The following is a 20,179-nucleotide window of genomic DNA, read 5'->3' as shown; positions in this document are numbered from 1 at the left end:
ATATATATATATATATATATATATATATATGTATATATCATACCTGTCAACCTGTACGTTTTTGCTGTACAAAGTACGTTTATTGTGCATTTTAAGACGTGTACGACGTACAAGAAAATCTGTACGGAAAAATGAAAATTTGTCAATTATGGGTACCATCCGGTATACACCGCCTATCACGAAACGGCAAATCAATTAAGTCAAACGAGTTTGCCACGGTATCGTTTTTTTCGTTGCAAAGGAAGCGAGCGGTTTGATGTAGTGAAAGGAAGTCCGTCTCTTTTTAGAGAACCGTCTTTTTGGGCTCAACTCATTAAAAAGAGCCGGCTCTCAAACAGCTCACTTGCTTTGATGCATATAAAAATACAAAAATGTACGTAAACACATGCACAAAAACGAACGCACAAAAACGAACGCACAAAAAAGTACGCACAAAAAACGTGCGCGAGAAAAAGTACGCACAAAAACGTACATAAAAACACACAAAAACGTACGTAAACACAAAAAAATATTATGTTGTATATAGAAGTTAAGAAAGAAAAGTAAGTATAAAAGGAGAAAATGAATTGTGGTTATCCCTTTAATCAGTATATTACCAACATTAATTTAATGCAGAAAATGAATTCATAATTTGAATAAAAAAATTCTACTTAATTATATTTGCATGTATTTTTCCTTCTAAAGTGAACGTCCAAACTACTTCATTTTTGAACTTTCTTTATAATAAACCTCATTCATGTCGAGCAACTCAGTATCTCACAACAAAATGTTAATTAACAATATATATGATATAACGAAACACATGTACAACATGTTAAATTACATAAATAAACACGTTTGGAAAAAAATATGGTGTAAGATTTTTTTGTATTTTGTAAGGGAAAATACGACAGTTTGTAAAGGCATGGAGCCCTGGAGCGCGACAGGTATGTCTTTGGTTCCAAGTAGTTGTACGACAGTGACGCTTAGTGGACATAGATGGAAATAGCTAGCCGCTTCACATGATTCACATCATATCCATTTAAGGTAAAACGACCGACAGAAAAGACCAAGGGGGAAGGCTCCTTTGGTAATGTTTATTAAAATGTCAATCTAGAAATGGCTTAAATCATGTTCATGCAGACAGTCACAAGAGAAAGAAATCTTTGCAATCGTTAGACTTGTAAATAAGCACCATGAGTAAAAACAACGCACAAAGTCTGTCCTCGACTAAATGTTGGCACCGATTCATATTTACAGTATGATTGATGAAATATGATTAAAAAGCTGGAAACATAATTATGAGCATTGAAAAAAAATTGTAACATAAAAATCAGTGACAAATGTGACCATACAAGCCTGAGAAATGTATTGTCCAAAAACTTTGGTTGTTGACAACGAAAGGCTGTCAAGCTAAAGCTTTGTTCAATGAAGATACATACAAATAACCCGGCTATATATTGTGCTCGTGTACAAATGTAGAAATAAGGAATTTTCTTTCCTAAGGCAGAAGTGCTGTTAGAAAATCTACGCAAAACCGATATGCTCTCATTTTCATATCAATAGGAGAGCTTTGGCGTACATGCAATGCACTCTCGAAACAAGCAAGCAAGTCAAGTCAGGTCTATTTGGGACGCCCTCAATCACAAGGGGTCTCTAATGGCCGCACAGACGATTGCAAACTACAGACTATTATGACACCATACCCTGATCTAAAACCTACAGGAGGGCAAGGAAAAACTCAAAAACCTCAGCGTGAGGAAAATGAAAAAACCTTGAGAAGGGACCACACATGAGGTAATCCCCCTTCCAGGAGGACCAGGCTGCAATGAATGTTGCAAAAACAAACAATACACAAACATCGTCAACATGAAATATAAGTATTTCATTAGCTATAGAATAGAAGTGTGTTTTAAGCCTAGATTTTAAGCAAATTGACTTTTTGTATGAGGTCATTTGCATCTGTCAGCGACGGCACAGTCGCTTTCAAACTAATGGCTAAATTTACACAAAGTACGGACTAGCAACACAGACAATCCCCTGTGTTTCACAACTTTCCTTAATCTAAAGACATTTTGATGTATCTCAATCAAAACAGTTCAGACAAGGACGTGATGAATTTTAAAAATTACCGGCATAAGTCAAATCATGTTTATCTGTGACTCCCTGAATCAAAAGGGGGTCTCACAGACGAGTTACTCAATTCTAAGAACTAGGAAAGAAGCTGAAAGAGTTGATTGTGTTGTTTAATTGGTCAATAGAATACATTTCTTTACACAAATCATCATAGTTTTTATTCGTATTTTTAGACTGACCATCGCAATGTTTGTGCTTCATTTCTTTTAGTATTTCTGAATGCCAATATGTTGCACACTTTGGAAGGACCTTACGATTGTGTCATGTTTTTTTCTACAGAAAAAAAGTCAGATGAAGGCTTGCCCAAGACTGGGGATTCCATACTTTTTGCTAGGGGTTGTATAATCAGTAGCGTGTCCCAATAGTGATTATATGATGGAAGTTTTAGTTTTTATAGATATACACAAGTTACTCAACAAACCCTTCAGCAGGCCAAAAACCTCTTTGTAACCATGCTAGCCTTCTGGTCAGCCATTTTGCAGGGGTCCTGCTCACTTTAAGGCCGGGCTGAAGAGTGAGGCCTCTTCTCAGCACCTTTGGTCCAAAAAGGCCGACAGCAGAAGTGCAGGAGGCAGGAAATCCTCCTGTTTGTTTACCACTTCGGTCCGACGAGACCCTTTCAAGTTACGGCCTGAGAAACCATTAAATGGATTTAAAACCAACTACAGAATCATAGAATCATATCAGGGGTTTAGAGGTAAGATCTTAGGTCCGAGCCATCCTCCTGAGTCCTCACAAATAAAAATGAAAATTCGGGTTTGCTTCGGGCTCAGCCCCTGAAATCAAGTTAATTGGTCGGGCTGGGTTGGGCTTTAATACACGCGTCAATCTTACCCCTAAAATGATGTTCTTCACGTACACCAGGCAGCTCTTAAAAGGACAACGTGTATCACTTAGCACCTTCATTTATAAAAACAAAATTCATTTAAAAAAAACAATATTAATCAAAATATTAACCCAAAATCCTAGAACAAACCTATACACGTGCAAGTAAATGGTGCAATTAGACACTTTGAGTCTCCGTAGTTTGTATTCTGCCCTGTGCTTTGTAGCACCTGTTTGATTGCACTACACCATACAGTGACATCTAGTGGTCAAACAACACACACACACACACTGTCCCTTTAAGGAACACCAAAGTAGCCGCTGAAATAGCATAGCTTATCAGCTGTGGATCATTTTGATTATGTAGAAATGTTGAAAATTGAAAGATTTTTTTGTTTTTGGTAACATATTTTCCAAATGGAGTATGAGAAATCATTCACAGTATCAGTCTCAAAATGCATGATCGACTGTGTGTATTATTTTGCGCCACCTAGTGGTAAAAAAAAACCTTCACTCATGAAAAAAATAACTGATATTGATTTAGGCTATAGCACAAACACAATAACTATTATTTAAAAGTGCATTTTTAAAATACTCTAAACATTAGCATTTATTTATATAAGAAAGGGTGCTGATATAATTCTCTGACATCTTGCTGCTACGGGTATCCAAAAACCCCGAAAAGGCCGGACAAAATAAATGAAAAGTAAACAGGTGCATGGTCACTTTGAGTCTCCCTAGTTCATAATTCTTCCTGGTGCTATTTACCACTCATTTTCCATTGAACTACACCATACAGTGACATCTAGTGGTTAAATAACACACACTGCCCCTTTAAGGAAAATGGCTCACAAGCTTTGGCTCATTTTGGTTATGAAGAAACGTTGACAATTTTAAAAAAGAAAATTGATAGATTTATAAAAGTCTTCTTTTGTTATTGGTAGCATGTTTTCCAACTGGCATAGGAAATCAGCAGTGTTACTTGCATGATCTATAAACAAACTGGATACCGTTTTATTTATTGTTTAATGTTTTACTGTTAAAAAAAATGGGTATCACACAAACTGTCATATGGATGTGCATTTTAAAAATACTCATAGGTCGAGAAATTAGCATTTATTGTACTTAACTTGAGCCTCACTTGAAGGGAGCTGGCATAATTGTCCACCATCTTGCTGCTACGGTTTCCAAAAAAACGCAAAAAGCCTGGCCCCAAAAAAATGAAAAGTGAAATGGAAGACTTTGGTCACTTTTAGTCTCTGTAGTTTGTGTTCTTCTTTTTGCTTTTTAGTACTGGTTACTGGTGGCACTGGACATACATGTAGTGTACAGATCATACACACTGTCCCTTTAATAATACTAAATACATCTTTATAACCAATGTAAAACTGGACAAAATCAGTAAAAAATGTGTGTCAAAAATAATGGCGCTACCTGCTTTAGACTTGACTGACCTTCATTTCCATACATAGTTGTTTATTTTAATTGTGAATTCATCACATGTTTATGTTTATTACGTTTATTAAATGTGAATGTTTTACAATGGTATTTTTTATTTATATATTTTTTATCAACTGTCTAATTCGGTTAAAAGGTGGCATTTTTATCACCGGTGTGAGGAATTTTGATATCCATCAGTTGGCACTCACTTGAAGAGACGAGGTCCATGTACTGGCAGACAGCATGGAGCAGCAGCCTTTCAAAACTAAGCCAAAAAACAAGAAAATCAATTTTAGTTATTGATTTTTTTGACAGTGCCTGGCGGAAGTATCGTCATGGCTAAAAAAATCCAAATATTTTTCAAAGAATCAGCAACATCTGAGACACAATCGTGAAGTGGGAGCAAATTGTTTCAACATTTTACATTTACAGCAAAAAAATGGAAGGTATGTGTAGCAAAAATATTGGCCCCCTGTTCTCTCAGCTCAGCCAACTGACACTAGAAGTTCCCCCATGACTTCTGAATGATTGAATGTCGACAGCTCGGTAGCCTAGCTGGGAGGTCGCTGGTTCAAGCCTCGGCCGAGTCATACCTAAGACTTACAACATTGGTACTCATTGCCTCCCGCTCGGCATTAAGAGTTGGAATTGGGGGGTTTGGTCACCTAATGACTCCCAACACAGCAGTTGGGTCTAAAATGGCTCGCTACAGTTTAACTGTACGGGTCAGGTGTATCGACATTTCGTTCTGTGTGCATGGTTACAGAGGATGACAATAAAAGTAAATTCTATTCTTCTTCTTCTAAACTACTAATATTGACAGTAGTTATCGGTTTAAACGTACTAGCTCTGTAAAGGGCTCAGAAGTCTGTGGAAGCAGACGCTGGAAAAACAGTATTCTGAAGACAAAAGAACACATCAAAGGGAGGTTCGACTACTTATTACCTCAAGGGGCACAATATTTTTGGAACATCAGTGTCTGAAATAACGTCTGCCCAGACGCCCGGGGCGTGCATCTTTTACATCTTACCAAACACAACTTTTTCAAGAAAAAAACGAAAGATTTTTTTTTCAAATGGAACGTTTGCTTTACTCACATTTCGAAATCTTCGTCCGGTTTGGAAATTTCGGAATTTTGGTTCGTTTGGCAATTTGCAAACTCGGCAGCCAATCAGAAGCCTGCATCGAATAACTTCAGGACTTTCCCGAGCGCTATAATGTCGTGCATTTGCATATCATTTTCCAAAGTAGACGCACAGAGAACAAGAAAAATGGATAAGAGGTTAGGAATCAAGCCAAAACCTCAGCCCCAGAAGAAAGATTCAAAAGAAGCTAATAAAATTGATGACGCTACAAAACGTAAACGTACATTGAAAGCATCGTGGAACGAGGAGTTCAAGTGGCTTGTAGAAGACGACGCAACGCAAGATGAGTAAATACAGGTACATCCTGATGGCAGAGGGAAAATAGCGATGCCATATACATGCAATGAATGTTATCAGTAGATTTATAATAAACTTAATTTTACAGTGTTGTCCTGTTATATATTCTGATTTTTAATCCTTAAGATTTTGCAACAATGTTTTTTTGGGGGGGGATTAGTCGTCTTATTGTGTTTCAAGTTGTGAAAAATGGGTTAGGCAACTTTTCATAGTTGTCTGTCCTGGTGTCTGGTAACTTTTTGTCATGATTTTCAGACACTGGTAATACCTACTTAAATATTTTTATCAGTTAGCACCATATAAAATGTCGGATACGTTTGGCTTCTTAACACAATTGTGTTTCACATGTTGTTGATTCTTAGTTGGTATTTCGAGTTTGAACCATTTCCTTATGTTGAAAAGTTCTTCTCTTTGCAAGGCACTGACCATCATCAGTACAAATTTCTGAATGCGAGATCAAGCTCGTTTTTTTTTAATCTAATAAAACACACTCAGTGCAAACACATGTACAATCAATCAATAAAATCAAATACTGTTGCTAGCCCTCTGTTGCATCATGTCATCTGGGATTCTCTTGGTCTCGAGTATTTTGCATCATCACATTATATCCGTAATAGCTTTAATGGCTTTAACATCTACTGTAAGTATCTCATGACACTGTCACACGTCTATTCATGCTTGCCAAATGTTCTATTTATGTTGGTCAGTTGACAATCTGCTTAGATCTCTCTTGCAGTATGTACTCAATGTACAGGTAATAAATATTACCCCTGAAGTAATTGCTAGGATTTAATTAATCTAATGCTGATTTACAATTGTATTATTAACTCTACTTGCATGTTTACAAATATTTACTGGCAGAATAATTTGATTGTGGTGAAGACTGACTTATTGTCAAAGAATGTACTGTAGCGAATTAGGGTGATCAAAAAATAATCGATTGACCAATTAAATTGAAGAAGCGAGTTTATTGTTTTAAACCCATCTCGTCACTTCTAGGGGCACCACCTACGTTTTTAAATAATTTATTCGGAAAATGGATGAAAAACCTTTTAGTTAATATGAAAGATTGGCAACACAACAGTTCAAAGTGAAAAATCTTCACTGTTTTATTAAAGTTCAACATACTTTAATCAAGAAACACACTCTTGGATTTAAAGAATTTTCTTTATTAATCATCTACAGAGGAAACAGCGGAACACACACTAAAATAAGTATAAGAAAGAAAAAAAACAAATAAAGATAGAGGTTGGGATCTTGGGCTGGCGTTATTCAAATAGAAAAACAACTTGCTTGGCTTAATTTTTACAGTAGATAGAATTTAAGGCAACTGGGTGATGCAAGTTGATAAAATTCCCCATTTTATCACACCAATTGTAACCACTGGAGGAGCATTGGGTTTCAGTGGAAGGATGTGATGGAGGCCGATTCAAAGGTTCCAGGCAGTAGAGCAGTGAGGAGACTTCCAGGCTGGAAGCCCGGTCGAGACAAGTACCAAAGGATCCAGGGCGTTGAAGCTGTGGTTCTCTGCAGGATGCCCGCAGGTTCTTTCTTTGTCCCGAGGAGAGCTTTGAGGTTGCTGGCTGAATCCTACCGACTTGGTCACTGGCCCGAAGCAAAACTCTTTTGGTTGCTTGCTGAAACAGGATCTGGCTGACTCATTTAAAAAGAACTTTCGGTTTCTTGCTAAATGAGACTTTCTTGGAAGCAAGAGTTTCTTGCTCCTTGAACATTCGCTGGCCTCAATGGCACTTTCGTTCCCATCTAAGCTGGACCCCTCTGGAACGGAATTTCTGGCGTGAGCAGTTCTCTTTGCACGACTCCTTTGTGCGAACAGCAGTCTTTTCTTCCAAGGCTGGTAAAAAACTCTCAAAAAACAACCTAAGCCTCTCTTGGAGCCACACAATTTTTGATAAAGAAGAAGGCCTTTTAGACGGGGAGGTTCTTAAAGAAGCAATGACGATTACGGACGCTGCCCTACTTAAGAACGATCGTTCGTAAGTTGAATTTGTTTGCAAGTTGCTCCAGTGCTATATTTTGTATGGAATGTATGTTTAAGGTTTATATAAGTATGTTTAAGGCTTGTACAAGTAACCTGTATTGTTTTGAAACTTTAAAATATAATGTGCTCTATAACGTTACAAAGCAGGCTGAATGATAAAGCATAGTACTGAAAAAGAAAGCTACACATTAGGCGTTGACATTCTGTGGTCTGTGAAGCCCTTTGAGACTCCTTGTGATTAAAGGGCTACACAAATAAACATGACATGACTTGACTTGACTATAACGATAAAGAAAGTTAAGTTTAACGTACTTTTTGAAGAGTTAGGCGACTTTCTCCTCCGTGGTGAAAAGCGGACGGAAAAAACAATCCAACCCTTTTCTCAACCGCATCAAGCTTTCTTATTCTACTTTCATTTCAAAAGAAATGGCTCGCCTCTCCTTATCGATTATCGAATGGATGCACGAGATATTAATCAATAAAAATGTCAAAGTTCTCAGCATGCTAGAGATACAGTGCAGTGTGTTTACATTACACACAAACTAGTAAGTAGAAAATGTATTTCTTCTTCACAGTGGATGCTGGGTGACCTCTCACAGCGCCACCACACGCCGGTAGCGGCGGAAAGAAGCACTACAGAAATGTCCTGTACTCGGAAAAAGGTGCACACAATACAAAATCTAACTTGCAGCAATGTCCGGAAAGTTTGACATCCCGAAAAAAATGTTCGTATCTACCGTTTTGCCTAAGTCAAATGGTTGTAAGTAGGGGAACGTCTGTATTGCCAACACCATACTTTAAGATGAAAAGAATGGCAGCGATATCCTCTCTACTTTCTCTGTTGTCGAGCTGGAGGCGAACACGGTCAATTTACACTCCAGATTACAGTAAACTGGTGAAAAGCTTGTAATGCCAGCCTTCCCACCGAACATTTTGTTGGTGGAAACAGTTCAGTGTCATGGCAAAGACGGAGTTAAAATATTAAAAAACTGATAAAAATGTGTTACTAAGTTTAAAAGATATGTTTTGTTTTGATGGCTGTACATTTAGCGATGAGTACAAATGTAATATTTTATATTTTTAATTTAAAAATAGCTTCTTTGTGTTCTTACATAAATTATCATTTGTACAAAACTGGTGCAGAGCTCATGAACTTGAAACTGATGACAGCGTCTTGAAAAACCAAACATGATTTCCTGAAAATTGTTGTGAAAGTTGTCTTTTCTTTGTTTCCTTTTGAGCATTTGTAATTGAAACAATTGGAAAGGTAAACCAACACAATATTGTGTATTGAAGTTGATCTGTTCCCTACCTTGTTGAATCACTCTGAATAATTATCAATCATTAAAAATCAGTTCTCACGTAAAGTATTAGTAAGATAAAAAATTAAATAAATTAATTAAATAGAAATTCTTGTTTTGGAAGTTATCAACGTGCCCTTTGTGTTCCTCCGTGCCTTTGAAGTTGCTCTTGGCCTCCAAAAGGTTGGAGACCCCTGCTCTAAATGGTGCTCTTGGTTTCATTTTCCCACTGACTATTGTGAAAATCTAGGTCAGGTTCCAATTCCCCTTTTAATCTATTTTCAAGGTAGAGAACATTTTCTGGTTAAATTTTGATGCAGATGCACATACATGCACACATACATTTTGAAAAATAAATACCTGCTAGGGAGATTGGTTGTGTACACAGAATGAGGCTGATTGAGGAAGAATCTCAGAAGGTTTTCTTCGAGCATTTCCAGAGTTCCCTGTGAGGAAAATGTCAATGTGAACGTCTGCCACCTGTTGCTCTCAAATACTGGCCATGACAACAAAACGCTGTTAAAAGCTATTGATCCGAACACAATTCAAAGAGCGAAGATGTCTTTCAAAGAGCACACTCACCATAGGGATTTGTTTCCTTCTTAGAGTTGCTCGAAGTCTGCGGTCGATTCTTTGGAAACATTCTTGAGCTGTGAAGGCAGGATATACTGTGGGAAGACAAACAACTGGTATTACAAACACAGCAAAAACTAAACAGCCATAACAACTCATTGATTAGTGAATCATTATTTTACTTCACAACCTACTGTACCTAAAAACTCAACTCTTTGGTGTAATCTATAACTAATAATAATAATAATAATAATAATAATTTCCTTGTATTGTCATTCTGTGTAACAATGTACACAGAACGAAATGTCGATTGCATCTGACCCGATGCAGCCGCAGCCAAGAGAGGGAGCCGCCGACCACTTTTTAAGTCTTAGGAATGACTCGGCCGGGGCGCGAACCCGAACCTCCCAGTCTCAAAGCGGGCGCCTTACCATCTAGGCTACTGAGCTGGTCCACTATCTATAAATACATTTCTTTATATCATAGCTACCTAATCTATCTGATGAAAATCTATCAGTCTCATCTAAACTACTATCTTGTGTGTGTTTGTATTTGAATTATGGGCTCTCAAACGGTTTTGGGGAAAATTTACGCAGTTGTACTTTAGGCCTCTGCGAGTGTCTTTAGCCAAGTTTTGTGTCAAAGCACCCCCCATAAATACCAACAAAATCGATAAACTTCTGCTTTTGTGTGGTCTTCTTTCATAGGGCCTCTAACATATTGGGTACTGCAGCCCGCGACAACAGACCACTCCAAGCAGGCGAGTCTAATCGTCTATCAGCCTGGCAATGCCGGTCCATTTTGCTTGTGGTTTTAAATTACACTATTTTCTACATATAATTTTTTTCCCCATTACTTGGCTGTTTCTGTGACGTATTATACACAAAATTGTATTTCTAAAATTTCACTTGCTTACTTTTACCTAGCTATTCCACCTTGTACAAAATATATCCCCATTTATTATATTTGCTCACAGAATGGGAGGACCTGAGGGCAAAGGAGAGATAACATTTCTGCACAAGTTATCTTCAATGTCCTTTTAAAATGTTTAATTCTACCAGCACACCCACTCTCAAATAAACTGATATTTTTGAACACTTGAATTTAAGGTCATGCTACATTAGATGGTAGTGTGCCCGCTTTGAGACTGGGAGGTCACTGGTTCGCGCCTCGGCCGAGACATACCTAATTGGTATAATGGCGGCGCCCTCTGTTGGCTGCGGCTGCATCGACTCGCTACAACGGGTCAGGTGTATCGACATTTCGCTCTGTGTACATTGTTACAAAGAATTACAATACAAAGGAAATTATTATTTTTATTATTATTATACTCATGTCTTATCGATTAGCTAATTTAACCTACTACAAAGACTTTATCATATGTAATGGCTTTGTTCAAAGTCTGATTAAAGGGACATTGTGTATTATCTAGAGCCTCCTAGTGGTAAAAAATCATTTATTTAAAAATAAAAACATTGATTTGAATGATAGGCAAAAACACATGATCTACCATATAAATGTGCAGTAATATAAATTTGTATTTATTTATTTTACATAACATGGGGCTCACCTAGAAGGAGCTCACATAATTGTCTGCCATATTGCTGCTATGGGTACCCAAAAAACAAAAACCCTGTGAAAGGCTTAGCAAAAAAAAGAAAAGAAAATGGTGCGGTTTGGACACTTTGAGTCTCCGTAGTTTGTGCTTTGTAGCACTCGTTTTTGAAAAAAGTTTTGAAACAATAAAATTCTGCAATGCACACAAGGATGCACATATTCATTCAGAGTTGTGAGGGGAAAATGAAGGCTCATCTTAATATAATGTTTTTCTTTTATACATGGTTCTCTTCTTTTAATTGGAAAGACTGGTGCAATGCAAATAATTACATTTTGACTGCGTCTTTGTTGCTGAATGCAATTCGAAACTATTTAACTCTTTGCTGCCATCTCCTGGTCAGTTTGTTCTTGATGCACGTACAAGTACGTACACTTCTTAGGTGCGCCGGATAAAGTCTTATTTTTCATCTTACTTGGGGTTTTGGGTTGGCGTTTGGACCGCATTTATAATAAGCCTCTTCTTACTTTCACCATTTTCATGCTACACTAATGAATGGGGAAAAAAGCGTGGGGACGAACATGAGGTTAACAACCTCCCCCGCTTTCCGCGATCCTCCTTCCTAATGTTTTCCAGGCCCCAGAGAGCTTTGCTAAAAGGAAGATAAAAGCAGATAGGAACAGTGGAATAAGAAGCATAAAGGGTCTTTGAACTCAGTTGGACATTGTTAACACATACTTAGAAAAAATATTCTATTTTAACTTTTTAAGGACACCTCAAACAATGCACCCAACCTTTTAGAGTCACATCTAGAGGTGTCAAAACTATGACAACTGCTTCATGTCATTACAATAGTCTATACAATATAGCGACATCTAGTGGCCAAATAATACAAATGTTCCTTAGGAGTTGGTACAATGAGACCAAGCATAGTAATGTAAAATAAAGATTGCTATGAATGAGAGGGAACCAACTCAGATCATAGGTGTCAGACAGGCGGCTCCCGGGCCGAATCAGACCCGCCAAAGGTTTTAATCAGGCCCGCAAGATGACACTGAGAGAAGCACGAGAGAAAAATGAGCGGCAGTGTTAAATATGTCCACTTGATGTCAGCCAAGCCGGGCACCATTTGCAAAGCAACTGTAGTAGTGTAGTATGTCAGTATGTCTCTCTCAATTTTTTTTCTTTCTTTCTCATCCTCTCTCCCCTTTATTCTATTTTTTCTCTCTCATTATTTTTTACTCTTTCCTTTTTTCTCACTTTTTCACTGTCCTTCTCACTCACTTTCTTCATCTCTCTCTTTCTTAGGCTCACGTTTAACCTCTCTCTCTTTTCTTGCACTTTCTAATCTTTCTCCCACTCTTTCTCTCCTTTTCTGTCTTACCTACTTCTTCCTCTTACTTTGTCTCCCTCTTTTTTATTTCTCCCTTTCCTGTTCTCTCTTTATTTCTCACTTTCTCTCACACCTACTAGTTTGGCCACCGTGAGTTTCTTTTTTCTAGCATGCTCAAATGAGTTTAAAACTCCTGATCAATGCACAGCAACGGTCATTTTAAAACTAAAAGTAGGATTTTCTGGATAATTGACAACAATAAAGTTAGGCACCAAAAGAAAACCCTGAAGTTAAATTACCATTCCTCTGGTCTTTAAGGGCAAAGCTGCCAAGTTTCTTGTTGGCCACCTCCTCCTCGAGCAGAGACAAAAGCCTCTCCTGCTCCTCTCCTGAGCAATTCATGAAGTCACTCCATGGCTAAGGGAGTAAAAAGAGGTTTAGAAATTGCACAAAAAACGAGTCTGATTTAGAAGAAGGAGCAAAAAATAAATAAAAATGAGAACTAATCGGCATATTAATAAAGTATACTTGATGAGAAGCAAACAATCAACAGTGTATGTGCAGTAACCTGAGAAGCAGGTTTTTGTGCACCGACCTCAATGTAGTTGTCATTGGTCCAGGCCTCCGTGAAGATGGATGGGATTGCCGGATTACTGCAAACTTCCAGTTCGTCTTGCGTGCACTCATCCTCTTTCTCAAGGAGATTGTTAAGATAGCGTGCTGTTGACATGGAAGGTGCACAATGGATAAAGATACTTAAGTTTGGTTAAAATTTCCTTTCAGTGCCTGCAATGAATACACTTCAGTTGTAAAACATTTGTAGTTAATCGTTTGCTAATTGCAAGTTTATGCAAAAAAAAATTAAGTACAGTGCGTTCAAATTGTGCATGGTGTCTTAATATCAAACATACCTTAGTTCATTATTAAGTACATTATTATCATTACTCTGCCCAGTTATTGATGAACCCTATATTTTTTATTTTTCAGTATTTTGAAATTGGCTTCTATCGTAACACCAATACGAGCGATTCCTATCGATACGATCAATACTAATCTTATTTGAGTGTATTAATCAGTCGATCACAGTTATAAGCTGACCCCAAGTGGGCATTTAAGATTTTGAAGAAATAAGATAAATAGTATACCGTGGTTGATTTAATGCACCTTTATAGGAATATTATGTATTATTCAGCGCCTCCTAGCGGTAAAAAAACGAATTATTTTTTTTTATTTGAATAATAGGCAAAAATACAGAAAATCAGATAAACATGCTTTTTTAAATACTCACAGGCTGAGAATAATAACTTTTTAAATGAAAGACATAATACTTAAGTTATGCAAATTCTTCTGACCCCATCCCCCCAGTGAAAACTGACTAATTTTAGCATTTATATTAGCCTTTCACTTAGTTTTTCTCAAAGACATTTACGTTAAATAATCAAAACCTATCAGGCCCTATCTGAATGGATGTTATGATTAAAGGGACATAGTGTATTATTTAGCACCTGCTAATGTTAAAAACATTAGAGAAAAGAAATATTGATTTAAAAAATAAGCATTATGTATTTAAAAAATGTATGCAATATAGCGGGACATTGCGTATTATTTAGAGCCTCCAAGTGGATAGAAAAAAAACACCTTAATTAATAAAAATCTTATCTATATCTATATCACACAGCCAAGTAAACCAAGGAATGACTCCGTAAGAAGCATACCAAGGTTCTAGCATGGCCCAGCCAGTCACCAGACCTGAACCTAATCGAAAATCTTAGGAGGGAACTCAAACTCCGTGTTTCTCAGCGACAGCCCAGAAACCTGACTGATCTAGAGAAGATCTGTGTGGAGGAGGCGGTCAAGATCCCTCCTGCAGTGTGTGCAAACCTAGTGAAAGACTACAGGACACGTTTGACCTCTAATGGCAAACAAAGGCTACTGTACCAAATATTAAGATTTATTTTCTCAGGTTTTCAAATACTTATTTGCAGCTGTATCACACAAAAAAATCATGCATTGTGATTTCTGGGTTTTTCTTTTTAGATTATCTCTCTCACAGTGGACATGCACCTACGATGACAATTGCAGACCCCTCCGTGATTTCTAAGTGTGAGAAAAAGGAAAAAAGCAGGGTGTTCAAATATTTATTTTCTTTACTGTGTATGTATATTTATATATATCTACATTTATAGTCATAGTCAATTCCAATTTAGAGGGTTACAAAACAAAAATTATATCAAATAACTAGCTAAAAGAAGAGGAGAAAAAAACTCAATGTAATGAATTGAACGGCAGAAGGTAAAATCTACTTTATTTGCCTTTTAACTTGGATAACTTTTTGTTTAATTTAGTGCTTACTTTGTTTTTTTCTGCATTTGGTGGCTGTTTTACTGAATTTGACTTTTTGCCATGATTGTCAGATAAAAACCTACTGTTCTCCTGTCGACGCAGACTCTTCTTGCCTTTGGCCCTTGGCGTGAGATCGGAGTTACGGATGGCTTGGTTTATGAAGTACTGTTTCCTCCTGCTGGCACAGGCTCGCTTGGCTGGAGAATTGGGCAGGGAAGTGCATTTACGCTCCTCGATCAGGCTGCCGATACAAATCAATACATTTTGTTAATTTTAGTTATTTCAGACTGGTTTACATAACACAGCGTAATTTTGCATTTGCAGTAATCCCTCGCTACAATGTGGTATTAAACAAAATTAATTTGAACTAAAATTTAACAATACAGCCACATCCGGTCTCAAGGCAGAATTAAATTTTTCCACGCATTTTATTTCACTGTGTGACGTTAAATGATTTGATTAATATTTATGAAATAATACGAATGCCTGACCATGTGTCCCAATATAAAAAAAAATATACCACTTTAAAATTGTCTCCTTTCAGCAGTTACTTAATATCAGTGAGGCTCATTTTGACTTACATATTTTTGGTACATGGTTTCAAAACATAGGTGCAAGCAGTTCTTTTAAGCAAGGGTCGGGAACCTTTTGGACCTGAAGAGCCATGAATATTGTTATGAAGCATTTACCACGCATTATGTTGGTGAGTCACAACACCACTTGACCAAAGTTTTCTGTACCATTGAAGCAAATGTGTTGAAATAGTTCAGTGCTTCGAGACATTTGACACAAGTCAGTGTGAAACCTGGGCAGAACGGCAGCGCAGTGGTTATCGCGTGTGTGGCACAGTTCTGAGGTCATGGGATCAAACCTTCCTGTGTGGAGTTTGCATGTTCTCCTCATACTCTTGTGGGTTTCCTCCGGGCACTCCGGTTTTCTCCCACATTCCAAAAACATGCATGTCAGGTTAATTGGCCGGTCCAAATTGTCCCTAGGATTGAATGAGTGAGTGGGTTGTCTGTCTCTGTGTGCTCTAAAACTGTCTGGCAACCAGTTGAGGGTGTCCCCTACCCACTGCCCGAAGATAGCGGATGTGGGCTCCAGCACCCCGCGTGTCTACTGAGGGTAAGCGGTGCAGATGCAGGTGCAGATGATTAATGAATGACTGAAGTGTGAAACCTGTTGGACAAACCATATAGATTTTACATCTAACCAAAACATCAAGTCATGTTTATTTGTGACGTCCTTAATCACAAAGAGTCACAAAGGGCTGCACAGACCACATATCATTGCAAACCACAGACTATTATTACACCATTCCAGTGTCATTATCAAATACACCTAGTTACCTAGTTTGCCTAGAACGCAGGCAGTAACCGGTCCGACTCCAGGTGTGGTATGAATTAACCCTCCCCAACAGTTGCGTTAAAAACATAAAAACGCCTTGTTACCATTTAAATAAAAAAAAGAAAGTCTTTTGTCCAATAGGAACTTATGGTGGTAGGTGTAATGCTAGTGACACTTGTATAGGGATGTGGGTGTTTGAAACATATGCATTCAAAACCTAAATCATCTAAGAAGCCTTTGATTTTATTCAGTTCCTCTTTTGCTAATGACCTCTCCAGCTTTTGAAAATACTCGCAGATGGGACAGAGGTGGCAGGCATATGTGAATAAATCCTGGACAACTCAGAGAGATGTAGTTAAATAGCTGCCCTGGAGTTCCGATATTTCAAAGGGACAGTGTGTATTATTTAGTGCCTCGTACAGGTTAAAAACAAACTTTCAGTAACTATTAAGACATTAGTCAAGTCAGGTCAAATTGTGACGCCCTTAATCACAAAGAGTCTCAAATGGCTGCACAGACCACAGATTATTGCAAACCACAGACAATTATGACACCATCCCCTGATCTAAAACCTTATTGAACTTGATAATCAACAGAAATACAAGAACTATTATATCAAAGTGCACTTTTCAAAATCTGGAAGTTTGAAGCTTTTTAATGTTTTATGTTTGTTGGCCATCTTGTTGTTACAGGACCCCAAAAAACGTAAACCTGACGTTTTTTTTCTTTTTATCTTTTGATTAGATGTTTCTCTTCTTCTTTTGACTGAATTCATTTTTTCTTTTCCTCATTTCCTTTTTAAAATAATTTTCTAGCGGCAGAGATAATGGATTAACTCATTTACCCCTCGTTTCTTTCCCCTTCTTACTTTTTTCTTTTTGTTTTTTTTTGTTCTTTCTTTGTTTTGCCTTTTTTTCTTTTCTTCAGTCTCCTTTTTTCTTTCTTTTTTCTTGCTTTGTCTTGTTTTCTTTTGACGCCGTTTTCCTTTCACAAATGGGTAGACATAAACAAATAAAAAACACCAAAACTGACAGACGGAAAAATTAACAAACACAAAACCTGACGGGATTACACGATTAAATTTTGGGAGGTATTTTTACAAATTTTGTCTTTTTGAAGGTTTGGATGAGTTATAATCGAAGAATAAGCGTAAAAAAGTACGGAGGACATAAGAAGGCTAATATGTACAGCTAAGGTCTCCTTGACCATTTTGAGTGGTTCTATCTATCTATCTACCTTGGTCATATCCCTCAAGAAGGGTGACCGACAGCAAGACAAACACATATACAAAAAACAAAGAAAATAAATAGAAAATAAAAAAGGAAAAAATAGCAAAAAACAAACACAAACATTTTTGGACCATGGCCAACCAAAATGCCCAAACAAGTGAGGCACCTCGGCACCTAGGTCAGTCATGCTTTCGTCCCTCCAGATAAAAAGGGACACAAGAAAGCGGCCATGTCACTCGGGTCAGGGTGACACAACACACTCCTTTTTTCAACAGCAGGGCCCGACAGCTTTCACTGGTTTACCCCTGCCGCATCATACGGGTGCCCTGCCCATCCCTTAGAACACATCCACACATCCCAATATCCTTTCACAACACCTCTCCACTCATTCCCATCACTAACAAGAGCTCTACCTTCCACTAGATTTACACCTCTTTCCTGCAGTGCACTCATAACACCACCCATCCACGGCCTTCCTTTTGGTCTCCTTCCATTTACTTCTGCTTATTTTGAGTGGTATGGATTTTAAAAAATGACAAAGTTAAAACACCACAAAGGCGTGGACAATCCAAGGTCAAAATGTCTCAAGTATAAATGAAGTTATTTCTAGCCCCAAGGGTTAAAGTATAACCTTCCAAACAGTGTGCAGAAGCATTGGATCATATTCGCTTATGCAGGGGAACCCAACAAGGCCTCCAGCGAATGTAGGTCAGTAGTACTGCAGCGGCTGATGCAATGTTTGCCACTTGGGGGAGAATTGACAGGAGAACGCGATAGTGAGCATTTAACATAAAACATTTCTTTTTGGCCCGCGACCCTACTGAGGATAAGCGGTGCAGATAATGGATGGATGGATTTCTTTATGAGATCTAATTAAGAAAGAAATAATTCCGACGTTGAGTTTTTATTCTTTTTTTTATATCACTATTACCAAGATTCTCGTTAAAACTGAGACGGACACATGGATACAAAATAAAATAATATTTAGACAGTGCAGCCAGTATATGATAAATATGAGTGCAGCACACAATATTATTCACAAGCGGAAACCAACATGAATATCAGCTAATCGGCTAATGTTGCTATTATTTCCACTCACATATAATCCTGTTCTTCGTTAGGATTCGTCAATACGACCATCTTAATCTAAAGGCCTTGTTTCGGAGATTTATCAAAACGAACAAAAACGAACGTTTTTAAGAGTTTGGAGGTCAGGTGGCGCTTTCCTGTTTGCTGAGATCGAAATGTTAGCCGAGGCTAGCTAACTCGGACGGAAGCTACACGGAGAAAAACAAGAGTGCCGTCCCGCCCCCACAAAGAGCGTCAGGGAGTAAAATAGTTCCCCCCTCTACAATAGTGTATGATGCTATTTCGGTTTTATAATGAGCAGATTTTATAAAGATTGGTTTAGTATTTTGATGAGTACCTATCCATATTAAATTTTAATCTTTACACTCGTAAAGTTACAAATAGAAAAAAGTTAAAGAGTGTACGTTATTCGGAGTGATTCTTAGCCATGATATAAGCTGGATAATCGACATAAATAGTATACACCACAATTCAAATTAGCGAAAAACAGTTAAGAGTATGTGCAGGTAAACATGTGTTATATGTCGAAGTGTCCCATTCCCCGTAAAATAAAAGCTTGTGTGAGAAATGTTACGCATTTGGGTCCTGATCCTGTTCTTGACATTAGAGGTATAATGTACTCAATCTAACACAAAGTTAGGCTTTCAGGAGGGAAAAGAACTGCAGTTTCCCCAAGCTCACTCTGCACGACAAGTTCTGTTGTTATGAATCACTGCCATTTTCAAAGATCTAATTATGTGTTATAAAATACTCCTTTTTTGAATATACAGCATGGCAGGTCGCATTTATAAGACATTGCAGTTTAGGGCAGGGGTCTCCAACCGTTTCCAAGCCGAGAGCTACTTTTTGTTTTGTTTTTTAATTACTATACTTTTACTTGAGTCAATTTGTGAAGAAGAAATAGTACTCTTACTCCGCTACATTAGGCTACATTGAAGCCGTTATTAGGTAACTTAAATCCCCTCCACATATGTAAGAGCATTTCTCCGAGTCCTTCGCTTGCTTTTTTATCTCCGGTGAGAGCCACTTTGAAGCCCAAGCTCTGCCCTTTTTAAGTATGGTTCTATCAACATTTTTGGTGGCTGACCACAGGGCTAGCTTGTCGTTCTGCCTGCAGAGCCTGTTGAAAAATTTACTTGGGCTTTCAATATGCTACTTGAGCTTAATCTATTTCTTTCATAATGTTATAGTTTAATTAAGTACTTGAATTTACCTTGATTATTTTATTCTATTTTTGAATTAATTTATTGATGATGCAATTGATTTTGATGATCTGATCAAAGTTCTTTAAAAAAGAATAAGATGTGCTACAGTTACTCAGTACTGGAGTTTTCTTTTTACTAACTACTTTTTACTTTTACTCAAGTTATTATTTTGGTGACTACTTTATTTGTACTTGAGTAATATTATTCTGAAGTAACAGTATTTTTACATGGGTATTTTTTGGGGGCTCCTATACCCATGTCTGGTTATTACTATGTTGTAACTATGTTATAACCAGGTTAATTATTGGAAGTAGGGCTGAAGAGACTTAAGTCAACCAATAAAAAAAAAAAAAAATACTAGATCTTCACAATGACCCATC

The 20,179-nt window shown here is 37.5% G+C and overlaps 1 protein-coding gene across 1 annotated transcript; it reads right to left on the bottom strand.

Annotated features, from left to right (window-relative positions):
- Positions 1 to 1,062: 1,062 nt before the first annotated feature.
- Positions 1,063 to 18,822, bottom strand: r3hdm4 (R3H domain containing 4). The gene is made up of 8 exons (XM_088350291.1): positions 18,605 to 18,822; positions 15,013 to 15,170; positions 13,182 to 13,306; positions 12,886 to 13,003; positions 9,708 to 9,793; positions 9,486 to 9,571; positions 4,590 to 4,645; positions 1,063 to 2,746 (listed from the first exon to the last, which is right to left on the bottom strand). The coding sequence occupies exons 1-8, from the start codon at positions 18,643 to 18,645 to the stop codon at positions 2,643 to 2,645; spliced, it is 774 nt and encodes a 257-aa protein (XP_088206417.1). The 5' UTR covers positions 18,646 to 18,822; the 3' UTR covers positions 1,063 to 2,642.
- Positions 18,823 to 20,179: the final 1,357 nt, after the last annotated feature.

This window comes from Urocampus carinirostris, chromosome 12 (genome assembly GCF_059441175.1).
Source record: "Urocampus carinirostris isolate Australia breed hairy pipefish chromosome 12, RoL_Ucar_1.0, whole genome shotgun sequence".
In the NCBI taxonomy this organism is placed as follows: Eukaryota; Metazoa; Chordata; class Actinopteri; order Syngnathiformes; family Syngnathidae; genus Urocampus; species Urocampus carinirostris.
Note: the sequence above shows the minus strand (reverse complement) of the source record. Positions and strands in the feature narration are given on the sequence as shown.

Bases quoted from the DNA above. Each gene is read 5' to 3' on its own strand.
- r3hdm4 (XM_088350291.1), bottom strand. From the start codon at position 18,645: ATGGTCGTATTGACGAATCCTAACGAAGAACAGGATTATAT. The intron at 15,171-18,604 runs GTGAGTGGAAAT...TTGTATCGGCAG, and splicing joins AACGAAGAACAGGATTATAT to CCTGATCGAGGAGCGTAAAT. The intron at 13,004-13,181 runs GTCGGTGCACAA...TTACTCCCTTAG, and splicing joins CCAATGACAACTACATTGAG to CCATGGAGTGACTTCATGAA.